This window comes from Ranitomeya imitator, chromosome 9 (genome assembly GCF_032444005.1).
Source record: "Ranitomeya imitator isolate aRanImi1 chromosome 9, aRanImi1.pri, whole genome shotgun sequence".
NCBI lineage: Eukaryota > Metazoa > Chordata > Amphibia > Anura > Dendrobatidae > Ranitomeya > Ranitomeya imitator.
This window is the reverse complement of record NC_091290.1, coordinates 41,147,954-41,162,790: the sequence shown is the minus strand read 5'-3', so window position 1 is coordinate 41,162,790 and position 14,837 is coordinate 41,147,954. Positions and strand designations below refer to the sequence as shown.

General features: G+C 47.0%; 1 protein-coding gene across 1 annotated transcript in view; it reads left to right on the top strand.

Annotated features, from left to right (window-relative positions):
• Window positions 1–14,837, top strand: part of ATG2A (autophagy related 2A) — a 173,575-nt gene that overhangs the window by 73,947 nt on the left and 84,791 nt on the right. The window contains exons 14-16 of the mRNA XM_069738813.1: window positions 515–679; window positions 1,448–1,691; window positions 1,945–2,047. Coding sequence (XP_069594914.1) covers window positions 515–679; window positions 1,448–1,691; window positions 1,945–2,047 — 512 coding nt within the window. The remainder of the gene's footprint in view (window positions 1–514; window positions 680–1,447; window positions 1,692–1,944; window positions 2,048–14,837) is intronic.

Sequence of the window (14,837 nt, the reverse complement as noted above, 5' to 3'; positions counted from 1 at the left end):
AACTTGCTGTGAGGTAAAAATTCAAAAATCACACCAAAATGGCGGGCGGAGTGTGTCACAGTACGGCACGTTTCTGATTGGTCGCTCGCAGCAGGCGGCAACCAATCAGACACTGGACACTGTTGACGTCACTTATCTCCGGACATTAGCTCCGGACATTAGCTCGGGACATTAGCTCCGGACATTATCTCCGGACATTATCTCCGGACATTATCTCCGGACATTAGCTCGGGACATTAGCTCGGGACATTAGCTCCGGACATTAGCTCGGGACATTAGCTCCGGACATTAGCTCCGGACAAAGCCACGGAAGTTGGCACAAATTGCAGGAAGTAGTATTCTAGGCAATTATATATTAGATAGATATCATTTTTATTTCATTTTTGTGGTAATAAAGATTGAGAAGATTTTTACTAAACAAAAATTCTTCCTGCCTCTTTTTTTTTCTTCCTTAAAACGATTTCTCACCTCTTGCTTTTCTCCTCTTCACTTTTTTATGTCCTCTCCCTCTCAGAGTAGCCGTAAGAAACAAGCCGTGAAAGTGAGTGCTGACATCAGAGTGGAACTGGAGGACTTTAAGACTGAATTTGACCTCGGACTCATTGACCGGCTGGGGTCCCTTTTCCAAGATGGAGCCACAAAAGAAGCAAGCCCGCAAGGACACTTCGACTTGCACCTGGTAAGAAGCATGTAAAGAAATCTGTCAGCAGGTTTTTGCTATGTAATCTGAGAGCAGTACGATGTAGGGGCAGAGACCCTGATTCCCGCGATGTAACACTTAGTCTACTGGGTGCAGCAGTTGTGATAAAATCACTGCGCTCTCTGTTACAGAGCTCTGAATGCTGAGCCCTGTATAACCCCGCCCACATCACTGATTGGTCACTTTCTGTGTACACTGTACTGACAGCTGCTAATCAGTGGTGAGGGCGGGGTTGAACAAGGAGACATCTAGTCCTGTAGTGATAATCTCCTGTTGATAAAACAATGATTTTATTGAAACAAGAAGCTACCCAGTAAGTGACACATCTCTGGAATTAGGGTCTCAGCCCCTACCGCATGTTGCTATCGGATTACATATCAAAACCTGCTGACAGATTCCATTTAAGACACAAAACTAGGAAAGAAATATAGATTTAGTGCCAGCATTCCTTGTGCTGTTAGCTAAGCTTGGTTTCCTTATAATAATTTATGACGTGCTTGTTTAGTTGTAGTTTTTACAGCCAGTCTACATAAATCTCCTTCCTTTTGCCTTCTGTCTTCTGTACAACAATGTCTAACTTTGTTTGGATTAATGCTGTGCTGGTGAGAACAGTGACTGTCTGGATTTCAGTCTGACTTATTCTCCTTTCCCTCCAAACAAACTATTGACAGAGACATACGACTGTATATCCTGCTGCCCAATTTAGCTTTGGCAAAACCGCAACTTTTTTTTATTTTTCTATGCCAGACGGATGTGACTCCTGCTCCTGAAGAGGACACAGAGGTACACATATTGGCTTCTAAAGCGCACATACATCTCCAGTTCCCAGTACCAGACTTAAGGCCTGCTGCAGAGCGCCGATCGTGGGCCCAGAAGGCTGTAAGGAAAGAATGTCTAGAAATGGAGGTGGTGGATATGGAAATCAGTACGCAAAGAAAAACTGGTACAGAAGAACCCAGCAAGATCGAAATAACATTTGGAGACCTGCATGGTAAGATGAATTGTCATGATTGTTAGGAAGTTTCCTAAATGCAAGGAGAAGTACGAAGAACAAAGGGAGACCTTTCCCATTGCAACCAATCAGATTCTTTCTTTTCAAAAAAGTTGGCTTCTGATTGGTTGATAAAGTTTATTTGTCCAAGTTTTCTTTGAGCATGTTCTGTCAAATGTCCTCAGTGGTGTGCTGAGCAGGTTGGAGGTAAATCTGTGTGTAAATTGTGCGATGTTCCCTCTGATCTATTCAGGTATATACTCCGATGGTAACAAATTACGTGTTCCTTGTCTGAAGATCAGTAAAGGAATAGATCCTCTCACCAAACCAGGTGGAAAGAAATTCACCTTCCCCAGGTTAGTTAACTTTGTAAACATTGATATACATATTGCGTCAAAATACTTTTTTATAAAGCAATCATGGGGCCATTGCATAAAAAGGACTCATCGCCGCCTGTAAAGGACCGTGGGTGTATGCTGCTGCCACTAGGAGGCTGACACTAAGTAAATACAAAAAGGGTTAATGCCTCCTCTGCAGTATACACCGCCCACTGGCTCCTGATAGAACTAGTTTAAGCTTAGTGTCCGTAGGAGGCACACTGGGGTCTGTCATTCAGACCACATTTTCTTTCTTTTTTTATTTTTTAGCTTTGTGCGCAAGAGGAAGACTGGGGCGACAGACCCTTTCAAGGGGCCGATCTCCCCCAAACATCAACTGGCGAGCACGGCGAGTGTCGCCTCCCCGTACCCTCTCCTGCAACGTGGGATGCCACAGCCGGACACAGCCCTGCGAAATCCTAGGGGATTGAACCCTTAGGATACACAGAGGCCCCCTTGCCATGGCGTCCGGCTGCTCCCCTCTGCACCACCACTATTTTAACAGCAGTGCTGCATGGCTCTGGATGGTCCCTCTCCACCTCCCCAGCAAAGGGGATGATGGATCGATGGCTCCTGCACCGTCCCCCCTCTTACTACTTCCAGTGGAAGGACTCCATCCAGCTCCAGTGGTGAGTTTTCAGCCGGGGGTGGGGGCTCCCGAGCGCATCGCCGGCCAGACTCTTCTAATTTAGTCCCCGGCTCCGGCCTTAGACTAGCGCCCACCGGTCTGGCGCTTCTCGGACACTGCAAGAAGCGCCCTTGTACTCTCAGCGGCCATCTTCTGTCCCACTAACACCGGTAAAGCACGCAGGAATCCGCTGGGGCACACAGGCACAGGACCTGGGTAAGTACTCTGCCACCCTACCACATGTCCCCCCTTCATATAGCCTACTCAGACAGCTGCACACAAAGTGCTCTGTTAATTTTCAGCTACACACAAAGTGCTCCGCTGATCTTTTCTGCCACAGCATCCCTGCAGCTCCTTTTGGAGGTTAACGAGGTTCAACATGTCTCTACCTAAAACCTCCAAAACGTCCTTTAAAACACATACAGTGTTTTTCACTTCTTGCTCCTCCTGTCAAGCTGCGCTACCAAGCGGGCATACTGCTCCGCTCTGTCATGCTTGTGATGCTAAATACGCTCATGGGCCCCCCACCGCGACCGATCCCACGGTGACCAATCCCCCTGAGTGGGCTTTGTTACTCTCGCAATCTATGGCTTCCTTGACTATAGTGAACGAGTCCCTCCAGGATCCATCCAGGAGCAGGACCACTAATCCGCCTGCCCAAGAAAATTCCCCTACAGCAGGGGAATCTTCGGCCTGCAGGGGCCGCTCTCATTCTAGACACAAGCGGGCATCTAGGAAGCTGGTTCGTAGCTCGTCCCCAGGCCTTTGGTGCCTCGGCGTCCATTAGCTCTGCTTCCCGTTCTTGCTCCCCAAGCACCTGTAGCGACCAGGACTCTGAACCTGAGTCTGATGGGCCTCTTGATCTACAATCTACAATCGCCAGGTTATCAGAGTTCTATAGATAGTCTCATTGAGGCAGTCAACCAGTCACTTCAGGTTGATGAGGAGCCTGCGACCTCCCATACGGATAATTCGGTGTCCTTCAAAAGGACCAAGCGTCCTCATAGGGTGTTTGCCAATCACCCAGAGTTCCAGGACATAGTTCAGCGACATAGGGAGCGTCCGGACAAATGCTTTGTAGGTCAGAGATCTCTGGAGTCCAAATATCCTTTTTCTCCTGACCTCCGCAAACAATGGACAGAATCCCCTCCTGTGGATACCCCTGTTTCACGTTTGTCCTCCAAAACTCTTCTATCCTTGCCGGACGGATCTTCCATCAAAGATCCCATGGATCGCCTAGTTAACAGCCTCACCCGTTCAGTTTTTGAGGCATCAGGCTCGGCACTCTTTCCCTCTTTTGCCGCTACCTGGGTAGCCAAAACCGTGACTTTTTGGGCAGACTCTCTATATAAGGCCTTACAGAACAGTGATCCCCCCTCTGACATAGCGGAGCTAGCTAATCACATTTCCTTGGCTGGCGATTACTTAATAAACGCTTCCCTGGATGCGGCTAATTGCTCTGCACTTACGGCTTCAAATGCTGTGGCGATTAGAAGGGCACTATGCCTGTGAAACTGACGAGCGGACTCTGCATCTAAAAAGTCCCTAACGTCCCTTCCATATCTCAGTGGCCGCTGCATCTAAAAAGTCCCTAATGTCCCTTCCATATTTCAGTGGCCGCTTATTTGGTGAAAAGCTGGACCAACTAATTTCAGACGCTACAGGAGGGAAAAGTACTTCCCTTCCCCAGCAGAGATTCAGACAACCGTTCTGCCGACAGCCACAGGCTCGTTTTCGGTCCTTTTGTGGCAATTACGCATGGTCCTCCTCGGCCAGTTCCCCTGGTTCAGGGCGCGGCGCCAACAGAGACAAAAGCCCACAGGCCTCGTACAGGCCCAACCACTCCTGGAGGGGCCACACTACGCAGTCTAGGTCTAGGGGATCCAGACCCCAAATCTTCTAAATGACTCGGAATCTCGTCCGGACAACACCAGCAGAGTAGGCGGATGCCTTCTCTTGTTTCATCATACCTGGCTTGCAGTCGTTCATGACGAGTGGGTCAGGGATCTGGTGTCCTCCGGATACAAGATCGTATTTTCTTCCCCCCCCCCCCCTCCAACCCGTTTTTTTTGCTTTCCGGCCTCCCGGGAACGCATGCTCTGGCTTTTTCCCCAGGCCATCGAGTCACTCCGTTGAGACGGGGTCATTGTCCCTGTCCCAGAAGACAAAAGGTTCCGCGGTTTTTATTCAAATCTGTTCATAGTCCCCAAAAAGGATGGAACAGTCAGGCCCATCCTGGACCTAAAGCTCTTAAACAGATTTGTCAAGGTCCGACATTTCAGGATGGAGTCCCTCTGTTCCGTCATTGCCTCGATGGAACAGGGCGAGTTCTTGGCCTCCATCGACATTCAGGATGTGTATCTTCACATCCCAATCTTCCCTCCTCACCAAAGGTTCACCAAAGGTTCCTTCGCTTCGCTGTCCGCGGGGAACATTTTCAATTCACGGCCTTACCTTTCGGCCTCGCCACCACCCCCAGAGTTTTTCACAAAGGTCATGGCGGCGGTCATGGCCATTCTACACGCTCAGGGTTTAGTCATGCGCCCCTATCTAGACGACCTGCTAGTCAAAGGTCTATCCTTCCAAGCCTGCGAAGAGTGCGTCCGCATTTCCTTGGATACTCTTTCTCGGCTGGGCTGGTTGATCAAGTTACAAAAAGTCGTCTCCTGTTCCAGCTCAGCGGATCTCTTTCCTGGGCATGACTTTGGACGCTTCCCGAGGGTTGGTGATTCTACCTCGGAACAAGGTCCTAGCGCTTCAACAGGGGGTCCGGAGGCTCTGTCTACCTTCCCCCTGTTCCATCCGTTTCGGCATGAGGATTCTCGAAAAGATGGTGGGCACAATGGAGGCAATTCCGTATGCGCAACTGCACCTTCGTCCCCTTCAGCACGCACTGCTGGACGCCTGGGACGGTAGTCCTTTTTCCCTCGACCGACCGTGTCCTCTGACCCCTCAGGTCAAGCAGGCACTCCAATGGTGGATGCTCCGAACCTCTCTTCTCCAAGGGAGGTCCTTCCTCCCAGTCCATTGGCTGGTCGTCACTGCCGATGCCAGCCTACTCAGCTGGGGAGCGGTTTTCGTCATCACACTGCACAGGGTCTCGCCTTCCAATCAATATCATGGAGATCCGTGTGATTTTGCTGTCCCTGAGGCGGTTCCATCATCTCCTAGCAGGCCGCCCCATCTGTATCCAGTCGGACAATGCCACAGCTGTGGCTTATATAAATCATCAGTGGGACACCCGCAGCAGAACTGCAATGCACGAGGTCGAGCACATCCTTCGCTGAGCCGAAAACAACCACTCGGTCATATCGGCCGTTCACATTCCAGGAGTGGAAAATTGGGCCGCGGACTTCCTCAGCCGTGAAGGTCTTGCCTCAGGGAGTGGTCTCTCCATCAGGATGTTTTCCAACAGATCTGCCTTCATTGGGGTACTCCGGACATAGACTTGATGACTTCCTGGTTCAATGCCAAGGTACCTCAGTTTGTAGCCCGGTCTCGGGACCCGAGAGCACTCGGAGTGGAAGCGCTGGTCCTTCCTTGGAGTCAGTTTCGCCTTATCTGTTTCCTCCCCTGCCCTTGCTTCCGAGAGTCATCAGGGCAGAGGGCGTGTCGGTGATTCTCATCGCTCCAGATTGGCCTCGCCGGACATGGTACGCAGAGCTGGTCCAGCTCATCGCAGATGTTCCTTGGAGACTATCAGATCGTCCGGATCTGCTTTGTCAGGGTCCGATCTACCACCAGAACTCAGGGGCCCTGTGTTTGACGGCTTGGCAGTTGAATCCTGGGTTCTGACTCGAGCAGGTTTTTCCCGCGAAGTAGTTTCCACCTTGATCAATGCCCGAAAGTCGGTGTCATTGCGCATCTATCATCGGACCTGGAAGACTTTTGTTAGAATTAGGCAATTCAGTACCACAGTGAACATAGAGGTCAGAGCACATACAGTGATCTGACAATAATCCAAAAACATAGAACGAGCTCTGAGACGTGGGAACTCTGTTGACCGCAATCCCTAATCCTATCCAACAACACTAGAGGCAGCCGTGGATTGCGCCTAACGCTACCTATGCAACTCGGCACAGCCTGAGAAACTAGCTAGCCTGAAGAAGAAAATAAGCCTACCTTGCCTCAGAGAAATACCCCAAAGGAAAAGGCAGCCCCCCACATATAATGACTGTGAGTAAGATGAAAAGACAAACGTAGAGATGAAATAGATTTAGCAAAGTGAGGCCCGACTTTCTGAACAGTGCGAGGATAGGAAAGGTAACTTTGCGGTCAACACAAAACCCTAAAAACCACGCAAAGGGGGCAAAAAGACCCTCCGTACCGAACTAACGGCACGGAGGTACACCCTCTGCGTCCCAGAGCTTCCAGCAAACAAATAGATAAGCTGGACAGAAGAAAAGCAAACAAAATAGCAAAGGAAAACATAGCTATTCAGAGCAGCAGGCCACAGGAACGATCCAGGAGGAAAACAAGTCCAATACTGGAACATTGACAGGAAGCCAGGATCAAAGCACTAGGTGGAGTTAAGTAGAGCAGCACCTAACGACCTCACCACATCACCTGAGGGAGGAAACTCAGAAGCCGCAGTACCACTTCCCTCCACCAACGGAAGCTTACAGAGAGAATCAGCCGAAGTACCACTTGTGACCACAGGAGGGAGCTCTGCCACAGAATTCACAACAGTACCCCCCCCTTGAGGAGGGGTCACCGAACCCTCACCAGAGCCCCCAGGCCGACCAGGATGAGCCACATGAAAGGCACGAACAAGATCAGGAGCATGGACATCAGAGGCAAAGACCCAGGAATTATCTTCCTGAGCATAACCCTTCCACTTAACCAGATACTGGAGTTTCCGTCTTGAAACACGAGAATCCAAAATCTTCTCCACAATATACTCCAACTCCCCCTCCACCAAAACCGGGGCAGGAGGGTCAACAGAAGGAACCATAGGTGCCACGTATCTCCGCAACAATGACCTATGGAATACGTTATGTATGGAAAAAGAATCTGGAAGGGTCAGACGAAAAGACACAGGATTATGAACCTCAGAAATCCTATACAGACCAATGAAACGAGGTTTAAACTTAGGAGAGGAAACCTTCATAGGAATATGACGAGAAGATAACCAAACCAGATCCCCAACACGAAGTCGGGGACCCACACAGCGTCTGCGATTAGCAAAACGTTGAGCCTTCTCCTGGGACAAGGTCAAATTGTCCACTACCTGAGTCCAAATCTGCTGCAACCTGTCCACCACAGTATCCACACCAGGACAGTCCGAAGACTCAACCTGTCCTGACGAGAAACGAGGATGGAACCCAGAGTTGCAGAAAAATGGCGAAACCAAGGTAGCCGAGCTAGCCCGATTATTAAGGGCGAACTCAGCCAAAGGCAAAAAGGACACCCAGTCATCCTGATCAGCAGAAACAAAACATCTCAGATATGTTTCCAAGGTCTGATTGGTTCGTTCGGTCTGGCCATTAGTCTGAGGATGGAAAGCCGAGGAAAAAGACAAGTCAATGCCCATCCTACCACAAAAAGCTCGCCAAAACCTCGAAACAAACTGGTAACCTCTGTCAGAAACGATATTCTCTGGAATGCCATGCAAACGAACCACATTCTGGAAGAACAATGGCACCAAATCAGAGGAGGAAGGCAACTTAGACAAGGGTACCAAATGGACCATCTTAGAAAAGCGATCACAGACCACCCAAATGACTAACATCTTTTGAGAAACGGGAAGATCTGAATTAAAATCCATAGAGATATGTGTCCAAGGCCTCTTCGGGACTGGCAAGGGCAAAAGCAACCCACTGGCACGAGAACAGCAGGGCTTAGCCCGAGCACAAATCCCACAGGACTGCACAAAAGTACGCACATCCCGCGACAGAGATGGCCACCAAAAGGATCTAGCCACTAACTCTCTGGTACCAAAGATTCCAGGATGACCAGCCAAGACCGAACAATGAACCTCAGAGATAACTTTATTCGTCCACCTATCAGGGACAAACAGTTTCTCCGCTGGACAACGATCAGGTTTATTAGCCTGAAATTTTTGCAGCACTCGCCGCAATTCAGGGGAGATGGCAGACACAATTACTCCCTCTTTGAGGATACCCGCCGGCTCAGATACACCCGGAGAGTCGGGCACAAAACTCCTAGAAAGAGCATCCGCCTTCACATTTTTAGAGCCCGAAAGGTATGAAATCACAAAGTCAAAACGGGCAAAAAACAACGACCAACGAGCTTGTCTAGGATTCAACCACTTGGCGGACTCGAGATAAGTCAAGTTCTTATGATCAGTCAAGACCACCACGCGATGCTTAGCTCCTTCAAGCCAATGACGCCACTCCTCGAATGCCCACTTCATGGCCAGCAACTCTCGGTTGCCCACATCATAATTTCGCTCAGCAGGCGAAAACTTCCTGGAAAAGAAGGCGCACGGTTTCATCACTGAGCAATCAGAACCTCTCTGCGACAAAACAGCCCCTGCTCCAATCTCAGAAGCATCAACCTCGACCTGGAACGGAAGCGAAACATCTGGTTGACACAACACAGGGGCAGAAGAAAAACGACGCTTCAACTCTTGAAAAGCTTCCACAGCAGCAGAAGACCAATTGACCACATCAGCACCCTTCTTGGTCAAATCGGTCAATGGTTTAGCAATACTAGAAAAATTGCAGATGAAGCGACGATAACAATTAGCAAAGCCCAGGAACTTTTGCAGACTTTTCAGAGATGTCGGCTGAGTCCAATCATGGATGGCTTGGACCTTAACAGGATCCATCTCGATAGTAGAAGGGGAAAAGATGAACCCCAAAAATGAAACCTTCTGCACACCAAAGAGACACTTTGATCCCTTCACAAACAAAGAATTAGCACGCAGGACCTGAAAAACCGTTCTGACCTGCTTCACATGAGACTCCCAATCATCCGAGAAGATCAAAATGTCATCCAAGTACACAATCAGGAATTTATCCAGGTACTCTCGGAAGATGTCATGCATAAAGGGCTGAAACACTGATGGAGCATTGGCAAGTCCGAATGGCATTACTAGATACTCAAAATGACCCTCGGGGCGTATTAAATGCAGTTTTCCATTCATCGCCTCGCTTAATTCGCACAAGATTATACGCACCACGAAGATCTATCTTAGTGAACCAACTAGCCCCCTTAATCCGAGCAAACAAATCAGATAACAACGGCAAGGGGTGCTGAAATTTAACCGTGATCTTATTTAGAAGGTGGTAATCTATACAAGGTCTCAGCGAACCATCCTTCTTGGCTACAAAAAATAACCTTGCTCCTAATGGCGACGATGACGGGCGAATATGCCCCTTCTCCAGGGACTCCTTCACATAACTGCGCATAGCAGCGTGCTCAGGCACAGATAAATTAAACAATTGGCCTTTTGGGAACTTACTACCAGGAATCAAATTGATAGCACAATCACAATCCCTATGCGGAGGTAGGGCATCGGACTTGGGCTCATCAAATACATCCCGGTAATCAGACAAGAACTCTGGAACCTCAGAAGGGGTGGATGACGAAATTGACAGAAATGGAACATCACCATGTACCCTCTGACAACCCCAGCTGGACACCGACATGGATTTCCAATCTAATACTGGATTATGGACTTGTAACATAGTAACATAGTTAGTAAGGCCGAAAAAAGACATTTGTCCATCCAGTTCAGCCTATATTCCATCATAATAAATCCCCAGATCTACGTCCTTCTACAGAACCTAATAATTGTATGATACAATATTGTTCTGCTCCAGGAAGACATCCAGGCCTCTCTTGAACCCCTCGACTGAGTTCGCCATCACCACCTCCTCAGGCAAGCAATTCCAGATTCTCACTGCCCTAGCAGTAAAGAATCCTCTTCTATGTTGGTGGAAAAACCTTCTCTCCTCCAGACGCAAAGAATGCCCCCTTGTGCCCGTCACCTTCCTTGGTATAAACAGATCCTCAGCGACATATTTGTATTGTCCCCTTATACAGTGGGGCAAAAAAGTATTTAGTCAGTCAGCAATAGTGCAAGTTCCACCACTTAAAAAGATGAGAGGCGTCTGTAATTTACATCATAGGTAGACCTCAACTATGGGAGACAAACTGAGAAAAAAAAATCCAGAAAATCACATTGTCTGTTTTTTTATCATTTTATTTGCATATTATGGTGGAAAATAAGTATTTGGTCAGAAACAAAATTTCATCTCAATACTTTGTAATATATCCTTTGTTGGCAATGACAGAGGTCAAATGTTTTCTGTAAGTCTTCACAAGGTTGCCACACACTGTTGTTGGTATGTTGGCCCATTGCTCCATGCAGATCTCCTCTAGAGCAGTGATGTTTTTGGCTTTTCGCTTGGCAACACAGACTTTCAACTCCCTCCAAAGGTTTTCTATAGGGTTGAGATCTGGAGACTGGCTAGGCCACTCCAGGACCTTGAAATGCTTCTTACGAAGCCACTCCTTCGTTGCCCTGGCAGTGTGCTTTGGATCATTGCCATGTTGAAGGACCCAGCCACGTTTCATCTTCAGTGCCCTTGCTGATGGAAGGAGGTTTGCACTCAAAATCTCACGATACATGGCTCCATGCAGATCTCCTCTAGAGCAGTGATGTTTTTGGCTTTTCGCTTGGCAACACGGACTTTCAACTCCCTCCAAAGGTTTTCTATAGGGTTGAGATCTGGAGACTGGCTAGGCCACTCCAGGACCTTGAAATGCTTCTTACGAAGCCACTCCTTCGTTGCCCTGGCGGTGTGCTTTGGATCATTGTCATGTTGAAAGACCCAGCCACGTTTCATCTTCAATGCCCTTGCTGATGGAAGGAGGTTTGCACTCAAAATCTCACGATACATGGCCCCATTCATTCTTTCATGTACCCGGATCAGTCGTCCTGGCCCCTTTGCAGAGAAACAGCCCCAAAGCATGATGTTTCCACCACCATGCTTTACAGTAGGTATGGTGTTTGATGGATGCAACTCAGTATTCTTTTTCCTCCAAACACGACAAGTTGTGTTTCTACCAAACAGTTCCAGTTTGGTTTCATCAGACCATAGGACATTCTCCCAACACTCCTCTGGATCATCCAAATGCTCTCTAGCAAACTTCAGACGGGCCCGGACATGTACTGGCTTAAGCAGTGGGACACGTCTGGCACTGCAGGATCTGAATCCATGGTGGCGTAGTGTGCTACTTATGGTAGGCCTTGTTACATTGGTCCCAGCTCTCTGCAGTTCATTCACTTGGTCCCCCCGCGTGGTTCTGGGATTTTTGCTCACCGTTCTTGTGATCATTCTGACCCCACAGGCTGGGATTTTGCGTGGAGCCTCAGATCGAGGGAGATTATCAGTGGTCTTGTATGTCTTCCATTTTCTAATTATTGCTCCCACTGTTGATTTCTTCACTCCAAGCTGGTTGGCTATTGCAGATTCAGTCTTCCCAGCCTGGTGCAGGGCTACAATTTTGTTTCTGGTGTCCTTTGACAGCTCTTTGGTCTTCACCATAGTGGAGTTTGGAGTCAGACTGTTTGAGGGTGTGCACAGGTGTCTTTTTATACTGATAACAAGTTTAAACAGGTGCCATTACTACAGGTAATGAGTGGAGGAAAGAGGAGACTCTTAAAGAAGAAGTTACAGGTCTGTGAGAGCCAGAAATCTTGATTGTTTGTTTCTGACAAAATACTTATTTTCCACCATAAAATGCAAATAAAATGATAAAAAAACAGACAATGTGATATTCTGGATTTTTTTTTCTCAGTTTGTCTCACATAGTTGAGGTCTACCTATGATGTAAATTACAGACGCCTCTCATCTTTTTAAGTGGTGGAACTTGCACTATTGCTGACTGACTGACTAAATACTTTTTTGCCCCACTGTATACTAATACATGGCTATTAGATCGCCCCTCAGTCGTCTTTTTTCTAGACTAAATAATCCTAATTTCGCTAATCTATCTGGGTATTGTAGTTCTCCCATCCCCTTTATTAATTTTGTTGCCCTCCTTTGTACTCTCTCTAGTTCCATTATATCCTTCCTGAGCACCGTTGCCCAAAACTGGACACAGTACTCCATGTGCGGTCTAACTAGGGATTTGTACAGAGGCAGTATAATGCTCTCATCATGTGTATCCAGACCTCTTTTAATGCACCCCATGATCCTGTTTGCCTTGGCAGCTGCTGCCTGGCACCGGCTGCTCCAGGTAAGTTTATCATTAACTAGGATCCCCAAGTCCTTCTCCCTGTCAGATTTACCCAGTGGTTTCCCATTCAGTGTGTAATGGTGATATTGATTCCTTCTTCCCATGTGTATAACCTTACATTTATCATTGTTAAACCTCATCTGCCACCTTTCAGCCCAAGTTTCCAACTTATCCAGATCCATCTGTAGCAGAATACTATCTTCTCTTGTATTAACTGCTTTACATCGTTTTGTATCATCTGCAAATATCGATATTTTACTGTGTAAACCTTCTACCAGATCATTAATGAATATGTTGAAGAGAACAGGTCCCAATACTGACCCCTGCGGTACCCCACTGGTCACAGCGACCCAGTTAGAGACTATACCATTTATAACCACCCTCTGCTTTCTATCACTAAGCCAGTTACTAACCCATTTACACACATTTTCCCCCAGACCAAGCATTCTCATTTTGTGTACCAACCTCTTGTGCGGCACGGTATCAAACGCTTTGGAAAAATCGAGATATACCACGTCCAATGACTCACCGTGGTCCAGCCTATAGCTTACCTCTTCATAAAAACTGATTAGATTGGTTTGACAGGAGCGATTTCTCATAAACCCATGCTGATATGGAGTTAAACAGTTATTCTCATTGAGATAATCCAGAATAACATCCCTCAGAAACCCTTCAAATATTTTACCAACAATAGAGGTTAGACTTACTGGCCTATAATTTCCAGGTTCACTTTTAGAGCCCTTTTTGAATATTGGCACCACATTTGCTATGCGCCAGTCCTGCGGAACAGACCCTGTCGCTATAGAGTCCCTAAAAATAAGAAATAATGGTTTATCTATTACATTACTTAGTTCTCTTAGTACTCGTGGGTGTATGCCATCCGGACCCGGAGATTTATCTATTTTAATCTTATTTAGCCGGTTTCGCACCTCTTCTTGGGTTAGATTTGTGACCCTTAATATAGGGTTTTCATTGTTTCTTGGGATTTCACCTAGCATTTCATTTTCCACCGTGAATACCGTGGAGAAGAAGGTGTTTAATATGTTAGCTTTTTCCTCGTCATCTACAACCATTCTTTCCTCACTATTTTTTAAGGGGCCTACATTTTCAGTTTTTATTCTTTTACTATTGATATAGTTGAAGAACAGTTTGGGATTAGTTTTACTCTCCTTAGCAATGTGCTTCTCTGTTTCCTTTTTGGCAGCTTTAATTAGTTTTTTAGATACAGTATTTTTCTCCCTATAGTTTTTTAGAGCTTCAATGGTGCCATCCTGCTTTAGTAGTGCAAATGCTTTCTTTTTACTGTTAATTGCCTGTCTTACTTCTTTGTTTAGCCACATTGGGTTTTTCCTATTTCTAGTCCTTTTATTCCCACAAGGTATAAACCGCTTACACTGCCTATTTAGGATGTTCTTAAACATTTCCCATTTATTATCTGTATTCCTATTTCTGAGGATATTGTCCCAGTCTACCAGATTAAGGGCATCTCTAAGCTGGTCAAACTTTGCCTTCCTAAAGTTCAGTGTTTTTGTGACTCCCTGACAAGTCCCCCTAGTGAAAGACAGGTGAAACTGCACAATATTGTGGTCGCTATTTCCTAGATGCCCAACCACCAGCAGATTTGTTATTCTGTCAGGTCTATTAGATAGTATTAGGTCTAAAAGTGCTGCTCCTCTGGTTGGATTCTGCACCAATTGTGAAAGATAATGTTTCTTGGTTATTAGCAGAAACCTGTTGCCTTTATGGGTTTCACAGGTTTCTGTTTCCCAGTTAATATCCGGGTAGTTAAAGTCCCCCATAACCAGGACCTCATTATGGGTTGCAGCTTCATCTATCTGCTTTAGAAGTAGACTCTCCATGGTTTCTGTTATATTTGGGGGTTTGTAACAGACCCCAATGAGAATTTTGTTCCATTTTTCCCTCCAT